The 12,974-nt window shown below is 51.6% G+C and overlaps 1 protein-coding gene across 1 annotated transcript in view; it reads right to left on the bottom strand.

Annotated features, from left to right (window-relative positions):
• Positions 1–839: 839 nt before the first annotated feature.
• The window catches only part of MACF1 (microtubule actin crosslinking factor 1), a 146,076-nt gene continuing 133,941 nt past the window's right edge, over positions 840–12,974 (bottom strand). Inside the window, exons 88-99 of the mRNA XM_058819643.1 lie at positions 12,736–12,924; positions 12,309–12,426; positions 11,706–11,869; positions 10,496–10,658; positions 10,258–10,412; positions 9,950–10,024; positions 9,233–9,250; positions 7,252–7,369; positions 5,646–5,857; positions 5,052–5,162; positions 3,256–3,379; positions 840–1,421 (exon numbers count right to left, since the gene is read on the bottom strand). Of these exons, the coding sequence (XP_058675626.1) occupies positions 1,165–1,421; positions 3,256–3,379; positions 5,052–5,162; positions 5,646–5,857; positions 7,252–7,369; positions 9,233–9,250; positions 9,950–10,024; positions 10,258–10,412; positions 10,496–10,658; positions 11,706–11,869; positions 12,309–12,426; positions 12,736–12,924 (1,704 nt within the window). The 3' untranslated portion in view covers positions 840–1,164. The remainder of the gene's footprint in view (positions 1,422–3,255; positions 3,380–5,051; positions 5,163–5,645; positions 5,858–7,251; positions 7,370–9,232; positions 9,251–9,949; positions 10,025–10,257; positions 10,413–10,495; positions 10,659–11,705; positions 11,870–12,308; positions 12,427–12,735; positions 12,925–12,974) is intronic.

Here is a 12,974-nt window from a genome sequence, read left to right as displayed (position 1 = left end):
AGACTCATTTCAAGGACAAGCAACTGTGCGTGTAAGTCCAGATTTCTCCTAGGAGCAGAGTTCACATCAATCTCAGCCTGGCTGGAAGTGGAATGACCAGTTAAATAATAAATAGGAAAACAAAAGAGAGATGCAGATAAAACAGTGATTGTGTAAGGAACGCCTCGGGGCGGGCTGGTTAAGCCATCAATCCAGAAGATTCCTTGATTTTGGAGGGCCCACCACCTCTAAGGGATGCATCCCAGTGATCCAGACCTGCAATCCTACCCTGCATGTGAAGCCCCTCCTCAAACCCTTCCCCAAACCCTTCACCCTCGGTTTGTTCTTTAAAAACAAAGTTGTCAGGACAGTATTTTCAAGACAGCAAAATTGTCACGGCCTTTGCTGTAGTGTGTGCAAATTTTATTAAAGTCAAACTCCGCTTTCTTCAGATAAAACCACATAGCTTTAAAAAAAATGGAAACATAAGCCCCAAGTCCCCTCACCTCATGTTTCTCTGGTTGAGGTATCTGTGATTTACAAAAAGAGAGTTCCTTGAACACTGCAGGATTCAGGTCTTTGCTTTTAAATATAATTTACCTTGCTGAGACAGCAAGTTAAGTTTATAAAGATGCATTTAGGAAACAATCCTAAAAGATAAAGCAGGTTCACACCCTGCACCGCGCAGAAATCCTATTTATATTTTAGTTTTCTTTACACTTTCACATCTTGACCTTTTTTTTTTTTTGCTTCCTTTTTTTTTTTTAATCTTTTTCTTGATTTTTTTTTTTCTTTCTCTCCCACATTTCAGTTTTCCAGGCCCCTCTCTAAACAGGGGGGTCACCGAGAGGCAATTTTTTTTTTTTTAATATCTACATAAATATTCACATGAAAATAGTAACTTACAAAAAAGAGAAAAGAAAAAAACCAAAAAAGAAACCAAAAAACAAAACCATAAACCAAAAAAGAAATAATCCAAATAAGGCAGCTTCATAACACAACTTTTCTTTTACACTTTTAACAATATAGTTTCTCCCATTTAGAATAAATATACATCCAATGTAGGGTTAAAAAGTGGACGCGGGTTGGGCGCTTTTTTTTTTTTTTGTCGTTTTTCTGCGTGTGTTTTTCTGTTTGCACGTCTGCTTTTCCTTCCTCTCCCCAGGGAGGGCGGCGCGTACAGTATTATCTCTTGGGGCCGGGCGTTTTCGGGGTGGCGGCGGGCGTTTTCTTGGACATGGTGGGGATTTTGGAGGGCTTGGCGGCGGCGCCGCGGCGGGAGCCCTGCCCGCCGGCCGCGCTGCTCTCCGAGGTGTCCGAGCACGCCGACTGCGTCTCCAGCAGGTCGAAGTCGGAGGCGTCGCTGCCCCGCCGGCTGCTGGCCCTGCTGCCCGTGCGGCTCCCGGCGCGGCTCGTGGGGCGGCTGGCGGCCTTCTTGGGGTCTGCGGGGAGAGCCCCCAGGGCCGTCAGCAGGGAGGCCTGCTCCCTCTGATGCCCTAAGTTTCGCTCCTCCCAAGGCCCTAAAGTGCGTTCCCCCGATGCCCTTTATTCCTCCCGATGCCCCAAGTTTTGTTCCTCCTGATGCCCTAAGTTTCGTTCCTCCGATTGCCCTAAGTTTTGCTCCTCCTCATGCCTTTTGTTCCCCCAATGCTCTAAGTTTTGTTACTCCTGATGCTCTAAGTTTTGTTACTCCCGATGCCTTAAGTTTTGCTCCTTTCGATGCCCTTTGTTCCTCCTGATGCCTTAAGTCTTCTTCCCCCTGGCGCCCTAAGTTTTGTTCTCCCAATGCCCTAAGTTTTGTTTCTCCCACTGCCTCTTGCTGCTAATGATGCTCTAAGTTTTGTTTCTCCTGATGCTCTAAATTTTTCTTCCTCCCAATGCCCTAAGTTTTGTTCCTCCTGAGGCCTTAAGTTTTCCTCCTCTCGATGGCCTTTCCTCCTCCTGATGCCCTAAGGTTTGTTCCCCCAATGCTTTAAGTTTTGCTCCTCCTAATGCCCTTTAGTTTGTTCCTCCTGATGCCTTAAGTTTTCTTTCTCCTGATGCCCTACCTTCCCCCCAATGCCATAAGTTTTGCTCCTCTTGATGCCCCAAGTTTTGTTCCTCCCAATGCCCTTCGCTCCTCCCAATTCTCAAAGGTTTGTTCTCCCTGATGACCTAAATTTTGTTCCTCCCAATGACCTTTGCTCTTCCTGATGCCTTAAGTTCTGTTCCTCCTGATGCCCTCCCTGAGTTTTGTTCCTCCCGATGCCCTTCACTCCTCTCAATTCCCTAAGCTTTGCTCCTCTTGATGCCCTAAATTTTTACTCTTGATGCCCAAAGTTTTGTTTCTCCTGATGCCATTTGCTCCTCCTGATGCTTTAAGTTTTGTCCCTCCTGATGCCCTAAGGTTTGCTCCTCCTCATGCCCTAAGGTTTGTTTCTCCTGATGCCCTTTGTTCCTACTGATGCCCTTTGATTCCTCCCGATGCCCTAAATTTTGTTCCTTCCAATGCCTTAAGTTTTGTTCCTCCCAATGCCCTTTGCTCCTCCCAATTCCCTAAGGCTTGCTCCTCCTGATGCCCTAAGTTTTGTTCCTCCTGATGCCTTAAGTTTTGTTCCTCACAATGCCCTTTGCTCCTCCTGATGCCTTAAGTTTTCTTCCCTCTGATGCCCTAAGTTTTTCTCCTCCTGATGCCCTTTAGTTCCTCCCAATACCCAAAGGTTTATTCCTCCTGATGCCCCTTGTTTCTAACGATGCCCCAAGGTTTGCTCCGCCTGATGCCCTTTGTTCTTCTTGATGCTCTAAGGTTTGCTCCTCCCTATGCCCTTTATTCCTCCTGATGCCTTAAGTTTTGATCCTCTCATGCCCTAAGTTTGTTCCTCCTGATGCCCTTTGTTCCTCCTGATGCCCTAAGTTTTGTTCCTCCCAATGCCCTCCCTGAGTTTTGCTCCTCCTGATACCCTAAGGTTTGCTCCTTGTGATGCCTTAAGTGTTGTTCCTCTCAATGCCCTAAGTTTTTCTCCTGATGCCCTTTATTCCTCCTGATGCCTCAAGTTTTGTTTCTCCTGGTGCCCTAAGGTTTGCTCCCCCTGATGCCCCTTGCTCCTCCTCCCAATGCCCTTTGTTCCTCCTGATTCCTTAAGTTTTGATCCTCTCAATGCCCTGAGTTTGTTCCTCCTGATGCCCTAAGTTGCAGAGCTGTGACAGCCTCTCCTCCCTCACCACCCACCCCTCAAATATTCTGTACTTTCTCCACTGCACCGGGGGGGAGTTTCCCCACCTTTTCCCCTCACTCACCTGCCCGAGTGGTTTTGGCACCTGTTGAGACTGGGGAGGAGCTGTTACTGGTGTCCCCAGCCAGGGAGGTCCTGCTGGAGTGGAACGTGGGGCGCTTCAGCTTGCTGCCCGCCGAGGGGGTCACCTTGGGAGGAAGCACACACAGGACATCCCTCAGCTGCCACCTGCACCCTGACAGGCCCAGGTGACAGCCCAGATCACATCCTCAGCAAAAATCTGGGCATTTGAGGAGCCCCCATCTCAATGGTCAGGGAAGGCACAAGCTGCTGTTTCAGTGGTTTATAAAAGAAGGGGAAGGCCCAAATGCTGAAAATTTGGAGGGGAATGGCAGCTTGTGAGCTGCAGGCTGAAAAAGAAAATTCTGAGCAAAGCTGTTAAGAGGCAGCATCAGCTGGGCCGGAAACTTCCACAAAGGGAATGTGGAATATGGGAAAAATAGGGATTTTAGCATCCAAGCAGCTCAGGAGCATTTTGGAATATCAAGTCCAACTCGGGATCTTCAACAGCACAACCCATTGTGGGCAGAGGTGCAGGGACACCCTGGTGCTGATGTCCACACCACTCCCAGTGCCCAGAAGCAGCCAAATTGTAAAAGTGATGGACAGGGAGACAAACCACAGCAGCTCAGCTCTTTTCACGGCGCCTTTTCCCGACCTTTAAGATGTTGGAAGTGCAGCTGGTGTGGGGTGAAGCAGCACAACAGGCAACTCTGCTCCCACTGCTGCTGCAAGAAGCCAAGGGGAAGGTGCCAGCAGGGCGAGGGCACCTGGATCCAGCTGGAAAAGGCAGCTCCAGTTCCAGTTCACCATCCAAAGCTCTGGGTTTGGGGCAGAGCTGCAGGAAAGCGCCTGCCTGTGGTGTCCCCAGCCCTGGGGGTTTCAGGGGTGCTGCATCCCTGGAGAGATACACAGATCCCAGAGGGCATTTCCTCCATCCCCTGCAATTTTGTCATTTTTGGGAACCTCAGAAATGTTGGGATGTGATGAAACTGGAGCTGCAGGGAGAGAGGGGCAGCTGAGGGAATCAAAATCCATTAAGACGCGATTTTTGAGGCACCATTGTCATCATCAGAGATTTGGATTCTCATCCTTGATCCTATGTTAAAATAGGCAGCAAGCATCAGTTTGGGGCAATTGGGGAAGTGCTCCTGACCTCCTGGTGAATCAAATTAATCCATTTTGCACATGGAAGCACCACTGAGCAGCAAGACACAGGGAACCACCGGGATCTACCCGGTGCTTCTCATCACCCACTCACAAGGACAGGAAAAGTCCATGAGGAGGCTGAAAACTTGAGGAAAACCAAAGCCTCAGCCCAAATTCATCCTCCTGGGAGCACCAAGGCGGTGGCTGGACACACCAGACGTGCTTGAACACGGTGATAAACACAAGCTCTCCATAAAACTGAGGCGCTGTGCTTACGGTGCATGCGCTGTAGCTGATTTTCAAGTCTCAACTCGGCCGCCGGGTTTCAATTTTTTGGGAAGCCAAACGCGGCCCCTTTCCAATAAAGCTTGGAAAATGAATACACTTCTCAAAGCACGAGAGGATTAACACTGCTTGGAAGCAGGTGAGGGTGAACCGAAAGCATCGTGCCTCACTTTGAAGCCGATATTTAAATTTTAATCCGAGTTGGAGACTCATGAAAAACCAACAGTCGGAGGAGCGTTAGCGGTGCTACAAGCGCTGCTCTACCAGGAGGAAAGCGTTAGGAGCAGGCAGGGCAGTGGGGTGGCTCCGTGCCAGGGGCACTCCAGGCTGCCAGCAGCTCCTGGGGGCTGGCAGACCATACTCTACCTCAGTGCTGGGGAGCTGGAAGTCGGAATAATCGATTCCCCTCAGGGGGGTGCTCGCTTTACTGTTTATCAACCAGGGTTTGTCATAGCATCGGGAGAAGTGGTGTGGAGTCTGTGAAATGGAAAAGCCAAGGAAAGGGGGGGGAGAGGCGGGATGAGTGGTAAAAAAAAAAAAAAAAAAAAAAAAAGATAAATGGGAGAGTAATCTGGAAAATGGGGGGGGAAACGGTACTAAAATGGAGCGAGAAGCAAACGGGAATTGCGTAGATTAAAATAAAGGGAAAAACCCAAAAGGCGATGAAATAATGACATGGTGGGGAAGGAGAAATGAGGAGTGATGGTTTCCTCCTGACACCACAGCCCTGCCTCGGGCACCGGGAGCCTTCAGCTGCACGGCGAGCGCTGGGGACCCTCCTGTGGAGGGCTGGAAACCTGGAAACCTGTCCTGCAGCATCCCACCCCATCCCACCTGGACACCAAGGAGCACCTTCTAGACCCCTCCTCAAACCCCCAAACCCCAACCTTCCTCCTGCAGCTCCTCATCTGGGTTTTGGAGTCCCTGAAGGGAAGGGAAATCTTCCCCCCCCGTCCCCACCTTGGCTCCGCTGGCTGGGGTGGCAGGAGAGGAGGGCATGGAGGCGCAGCTGTGGTTGCTCTGGCTGGCACTGGAGCTGGACCTGGTCGGGGAGGCCGCTCTGGAGGAGGGTTTGGAGCGGCGGCCCCGCGAGCGGAACGGGGTCATCCCCTGCGAGGCCCCCTCGGGCAGGATGAACTTCTCCCGCAGCTCCAGGTTGGTCCTTCCTCGTGCTGCAAGGGAGAGAGGAAGGAGAACTCAGCTTTGGAGGGATCCAACGTCCTCATCAGGGCTCAGGAGGCTCCAGGGCTGGGAGCAGCTTCTTTGGGCATCTCCCCAAGCCCAGCTCTGAGAGCAGCGAGGTTCTCCTGCTCTGCCTTAAAACCATGGATCAGCTCTTTGAGAAACTGGCTGATTAGAAGCTGCCCCAGGGCCAGGAATTCACACTGGATGCTCAGTTCCTCTCTTGTGGAAAAGCATCCTGACGGCCTTTAAACTCACCGTGTCACAACAGTGTCCAGTGTGATCTTTAAAGTGTAATCTTTAAGGTGGCTTAAAAATAGCAAAAGCAGCTTTGAAGGGTTGAGATTCTTGAGAATCTGAGAGAGATTCTGCTCTCCAACAGCTCTCCATGAATTTTTTGGGGAGAGAGGAGAAAAAAAACCACCTTCCCAACTTTTCCAACCAGCCACTGGATTCTTGAGAATCTGAGAGAGATTCAGCTCTCTCACAGCTCTCCACTCATTTTTTGGGGGCAGAGGAGAGAAAACCACCTTCCCAGCTTTTCCAACCAGCCATTGAAAACCGACTTTTCAAAGAAACTTTCATCCAAACGCCTCAAAGAGCTGGAGGGTCTCCTTTTGACAAGCAAGGGGCAACCAAGCAGGGAGAAGGTCTGTGGGCTTCAGCTGACGTGTTGGAAGCAGGTCTGGGTGCTTCATGCTCGGGGGTGTTCAAACAGAGAGCGAGGGCATGCACCGAGCCTTACGGAGGAATTCCGGGGCCAGAAAGCCAAGAAAGCAACATCAGGAGGGAAGCACCACGCTGAGATAAGCAAGGGATAGCAACAACCTCGATGCCAGCGCTGCAAAACATCTGCTACAAAGCGTGAAGGGCGGAGGAGGAGCAGGAAAAGCCCGAGGGGGAGCTTGGCTCACTGCAAATCAATCATGCTGCTTTCAGCAACAGCCGTCGGGCAGCCGGGGCGCGGAATGCAGCAGCTTGAACAAGACACAGCCGAAGCAATTAGCACCCCAGAGAAACGTGGAGCACTCTCCAAAACACGCTCCAGTCCTGGCCAGCCCCTGGCTAATCACGCTCTGCCCCCTGGGCACGGCTCTGGTCCAGCCCAGGGGTTCTGATCACTGCCACACCTCAAGGTTTTGGGGAGGAGGTGACCCCAGCTCCACTTGCTGAGGCCTCAAAACCAAGGACAACACAACCCTTCCCTCTTTCCCTGGATAAACACTGCCAGGTTAGCTGCAGCATCACCAAATCTGGTGATTCCAATTTCTTGGTTTGCTTTGGATCTGTTTTCTCCAGCTCCTGCCCATCTGGACAATGACCCAGCCACGGCATCCAAACTCCCCTCCGTGGGTGGGCAGACTCAGATTGCACCAAGCCTTACCTCTGCACGGGTCATTCTTCACTAGAAACTCGTCCAGGGCCATCCATCCTCCTCCCACACGGACCATGACCGTGCTCCTCAGGATCCGGACCAGCCGCAGCTGCTGGGAGTCTCCGAACTGTGGGGCAAGGAAAGGGTCAGGGAAAGGGGAACAACCATGGGAACACGGCTCCTTCCCTCCCCAGGCTGCACCAGAGGCTCTCAGCCACCTATTCCACACTTTAAAGGCTTCTCCAGACAGGTTCTTCTGGAATAAGTGAGAGGTAAATCCCCAACTGATGGGGAGTTTTCCTGCCTGGTTTGAAGATGATGCAACCAACCCAAATGCTTTAATTTTAAAGCTGTTTAAGGAGATTTTAGAATTTGGGGTTGGATGGGTTTTCACAGCCAGAATTCTAGTTTTTTCCTCTTTTTTTTTCTCTTTTGTGAAGGAAATAGAGGCTGTCAATGCCCTGACCCTCCTGGTGCAGCCCACGTGGGAAGGAGCCGGCTGATTCAGCAGGACAAGCCCAGCCAGACACCTCTGATCACCACCAACCAAGTCTGAAACCCAGGGACTCCCCTGAGCCTCAGACTTGACCCCACCAGCCACAAAGCCCTAGCAATTGCCCAGTGAGGATGTTTGGATGAGTGCAGAGTGATGGGAATCCAGGCAGGAGTCCCCAGCAATGTTGATTAGTGATTGCCATGTTCATTAGTGGTTTGAAATGCCTGTGGTATCACAAAAGTGCACCCCAGATCAAAAAAGCATGTAAAAAAAAGCATGTAAAAGCTTGTAAAGCTCCCCCTGAATCTCTTGTGCACCCAAGCCCAGGCTCCTGGGTGTCTGCCAGACCTGGGAGGGACATGGAGAGCCTGGCTGGGATGTGGCAGCTCTGCATCCAGGTCTGCAGAGCACCTGCTGGGATGAGAAGACAGGAGAACCAGGTTTTGGAGGCAAGACCCTCTCCAGAATTATTAAAAAAAGGGGAAAAGAACCCAAACAGGAACAGTTTCTGTGGGTGGAGATGCAAAATTAGAGAGTCAATGAGAACAGAGTGTCTGGGATGGGTCAGGGCAGCAGATGAATCTCTGACCCACAGGGATATGGGACTGGACCATTGGTGGATCTCCCTGTTTGAGGGTCCTACCAAGGTGTCCTTGTCCCAGTTAAAGAGCTGCTCACAGGCAGGGAAGGGAGCAGGGAAACCTCTACATGAGGTGTCCTTCAAGAGCCAACCCCAGGAATGAATCAATTCTCATTATTTTTCAGTTTTTGTTGAAGATATTTCTATAATCACTGCCTAAACGAAAGCCAGAGCTCTCAGGAGTCATCCACTTCCAACATCCAAGTTTGTTTCATTCTGGGCATCTTTTGGGGCACATTTTTGGGTGGGCACCACCACTGCATGTGAAAAAGAAGTTTATTTTTATCTGGGCAGGGGCAGTGGGGACATCAGAGGGACACAGGGTGCCCCAGCCCTGTTCTAAAGGAGGCTGGGCTCACCTCAGGTCACGACACTCTCAGGATACATGCAGGTGCTGGGAGGGGAGCCTTGCCCCAGTGAGGAGTTACTCAGTGGGAGTAGCAGGATGAGGGTTTAGTTGTCCTACAGGATTACTCAGCGCTCTCATTCCATGGTGATTGCAGCCCAAACCCACCCCGAGCCTGGTGCAGGCTGTGCCCCTCAGGAGAACACATCCAGTGACCATAATTCACCACCATGAACATCCCAAATAAATCCAGAGAGAAAAATCTCTGCACTTTTACCAAATCCTGCTTTTTCCATCAATTTTTTTCTCTTTTTTTCTGCCCAATTTTTTTTTTTTTTTTTTTTTTTTTTTTTTTGGGGGGTGGCACTCCTCTGTACCAGGCTCTGCTGAGCAGAGCCCAGATCACATCCTCCCACAGCACCACGGGACAGAGAGCAGCACCACAACACACACAGAGGGTTAAAAATAATTCCAGAGGTGAGAGACAGCACCACGAGGTAAACTGTACCTGATTGCCGAGGAAGAACTATGGAGGGAGAGGGGAGGGGGACAGGGGAGGAAAGTCCAGAGGAAGAGGAGGGGAAAGAAAAACAAGAAAAACATTTATGGGATTAACAGTGCAACAATCATGAAATCTGTTAACTGCAGGAGTTAGAAATTTGGGGGAAATTTGGGCTATTTGGGGGGAAGGAGAAGCTCTGGGAGCTTGGGGCCGGTGCTGCTGGAGGGGGATCAGCTCCTCCCAGCTGGAACATCAACCCCAAACCCATCTGGGGCAGGGAAGTGGGAATTGTGCTGCCACTTCACCTGGGTGAAGGGTTTGAAACACAACCAGCAGCTGGTTGCAAAGAGATTCTGTCAGGAAATCCTTCTCCCTTCTTGGGGAGCGAGCTAAGAAAAACACAGGCACAAGGTACACTCATCCAGGAGGGAAACTCCAAGGGCGGCTCCAGCCCAGTGAATGCAGCGTTTCACGGGGCCCCTGGGCTGCCTGCCCCAGAACAGGGACACTTTTATGTTCTCCCAGCTCAGGGAACGCCCTGGGGCCAAGGATGGAGCTGGGAAAACACATCCCAGCCGCTCCACCAGTGCCAGGGGACGAGGTCTCTGCCTCACCCCAGGTTCCCACCCTGTGCCAAGCTGGGCACCCCTGGCTGATGCCCCCTCCCTCGGTGGGAAGGGGGAGGAGGATCTGGGGGGGTTTGCATCCCCCTCTCTGCCTTACCCGGTATTTGTTCTCGCCGATCTGCTCCACTTGGAATCTCTTGGCACACTTGCACTGGGCCACTTGCCTGGTGACCTGCCACCAGCAACACGAGAGATGAGAAACCAGCATTTTGGGAGTCTCCCCCAGTGCAAATCACTGCTCTGATAAAACAACCCCAAGCAGCCTTTCCTTCTACAACACGCTCAGTTCCAACCAATTAATTCAGCTCAGCACCACCAAAATCTTCTTTTAATCGAATTTTTCTCTTCCCCGCAGCCTGAACCGCCCCAAACCCTTCTGAGCACCCCCTTTTTTTGCTGCCTCACCTCATCCTCGATCTTGTCAGCATCAGTGGTGGGTCTGTAGGCGTCCTTGTTGGGATGGAGGGCAGCCACAAACTCGTAGTAGTCGATGTAGCCGTCACCATCGCGGTCAAAGATATCGGCCACCGCCGTCATCTCCAGCTTGGTGGTGGGGAATTCTGGAAGGGAACAGGGACAGGATGAGGCTCCTCAATCAGAGAGAGGCATGCAGGAGCTGCAGGGCTGGTTCCCAGGGACTCACTGGAAGCCAGGATGCCGTCGATGAACTCCTGCCGCGTGATTTTCCCGTCCTGGTCCTTGTCGATGCGCCGGAAGAAATCCATCACCCGCGACTTCTTGTGGTTCATCCAGCGCATGTACTTCTTCCTCCACACGTCAAAGTCGAAGTTTGCAAACTCCTTCAGCTGGAAGGAAAACCCAGGGGAGAGTCAGTGGTGGAAATCCCAAAGGAGCAGCGCTCACAGACCCACCCCAAAACGCTCTTTGGTGAGCTCACAGTGCCACCGCTCCCTGCCCGCCCTCCTGGGAAGGTTTGTCTGGATTTTTCCAGACAATTCCCAGCGAGGGCTTTGCCCAAAGTGAATTCCCAGCACAGGACACACAGCGGAGCCAACAGCCAGCAGGTGGATTTTGTGCATCCCAGGGGCTGGGGATGCAGCGCTGCCCACGCTGCTGTGGGGACACACAGGCAGGGAGGGTCAGCTACAGGCACACACAGACACACACACACACACCTCTTCCTCACCCCAGGCACTTGCCAGGGAGAAATTCCCACTGGCAGCATCAATCTGGGCACAGATCTCCTCTCTCCCTTTCCCTCTGAGCAGCCAAGAAGGGATTTCTTGCTCAAGTCCCAGCCTAACACCCTCCAATTTAAACACTCTTATCTCCCCACCCCAAAAAGGACACCCATGACCCATGATCCCACCGGCTCAAGCAGCTCACACCAAGGTAACACAACAATTTTAGAGTTTTTTTTGGTTTTTTTTTCCCCTCTCTCTGAACATTCTTGGGGTGAAAAGCAACAAAGAAAAAACATGGATACGAAGGAACTGAACTGACCTACAGCAAAAGCAACAGAAAACAAAAAAAAACACTCACTTCTGGGCATAGCTGCTTTGTTAAGCATAAATAAAAACAAAAATGGCATTAGATGGTTGGATAAAGTAGAGACAGTAATTGTTAAGCTAATTATTAGGAGGAAAGCAGGGCCTGGCTGTCATTAACTCTACAGATACCAAATACAGGGGCATAAAGCTGGTTAATGTGCAGTTAATTACTTAATCACCAAAGGGTTTTTTAGCCTTAATATTTTAGGAATATTTGATTTCTGAAAAGGCAGCAGAACTGCCTGTAGGAGCTGGGGCAGCACAGATTTAAAATGCTTCCTGCACCTCTCTGGGGATGAAATCCCAGCTCCCACCCTGCCCGGAGCAGCCAGGGGCTGTTACCTCCTCCAGCCTGTCCAGGGCATCGTTGAGCTTCCTCTGCCTCTCCAGGGCCAGCAGCCAGACCTGCTGCCAGCGTGCTGAGAGCTGGTTTATCCTGGGATTCTTCGTTTCTGACTGGGAGATGATGGGCATGCTGGGGGGAGCAGCCTGCCCCAGGCATTTTCCTGGCAAAAAACGGGAGAGGAGTTGTTTGAGGTGCTGTTCTCGGAGGCTGAAGAGCAGCAGTGAAATGTGTTTTGGTTTTTTTGGAGGGGGAAAACCTCCCACAGCCTTGCTGGCTGCTGTCCCCAGGTAGGAGGACAGGGTGACAGACAGCTCTACACCCACACCCCCAGCACTCAGGAACTCACACTGGACTCTGGCTTCAAGAAGCCACAATAAAAGACCCCAAAACTTCGTCCCAGAGAGGGGAGCAGCGCTGGAGCACCCCCAGGAACAGCACACCCAGATTTGGGAAATGTCACCTGGATTCTCCCCTCCTGACGAGGCTCAGCGCCTTCCTGGTGGCTGTTAGCGCAGGATGCCTCGTTAATTGATAATCAGAGCTAATTATCTTCCTAGGAATTTCATTTCCTGCCATCCTAGCACCCAGAGCAGACTCACTGTTGCTGCGGGATTTGTCGATGAAGGGCCCGTGGGGAGGCTCAGTCGCTTTTCTTTTGTAGGTTTTTGTCACCCGGTCCACGTCTGGCTGTTTCCGTGTCATCTCCTCCATAAAGGACTGTCAAAACACAGAAAGGATGAAAAAAAAACCCTTTGTAATTTCAGCCTTTTTTGCTTTCCAGCCCTCACTGGGACATGCCAGGCCTGTAGAGGGAGGTGAGCACAAAACACCAGCGACTGGGGATTGTGGCTGAGCTGCTGCTTGGGTTTGCCAGGGCTGGAGATCATCCCTGGGCTGGTTTTGCTCCAGCTGGGTCCCATGCTGATTTAATAGGCAATTCCAGGAGAAGGCAGTGCCTCCTCCACCCAGGGAGCCAGGAGAAGCCTCTCACTCTTGCCCCTGTCCCAAGCTCAGCTCAGGGCTCACCTGGTGCTCAGAGATGAGCGCCTTGACCTGATCAATATTCTGGGGGATGGGGTCCTGGTCCCGCTGGATCAGGGTGGTCTCAGCCCACTGGATCCAAGCCAGGAGCTCCTCCAGAAGCTCTGCATTGGCCACCAGCTCGGAAAGTGCTGACTCCAGCCTCTGCTGGTGCTGCTTTGCCCATGTGAGAACCTGTTGGAAACACGGGGTGACCACTCAGTGTGGGACACCTGGAGCAGGAC

Source organism: Ammospiza caudacuta, chromosome 25 (genome assembly GCF_027887145.1).
Source record: "Ammospiza caudacuta isolate bAmmCau1 chromosome 25, bAmmCau1.pri, whole genome shotgun sequence".
NCBI classification, from domain to species: domain Eukaryota; kingdom Metazoa; phylum Chordata; class Aves; order Passeriformes; family Passerellidae; genus Ammospiza; species Ammospiza caudacuta.
The sequence above is the reverse complement of the archived record's forward strand: the minus strand, read 5'-3'. Positions and strand labels throughout refer to the sequence as shown.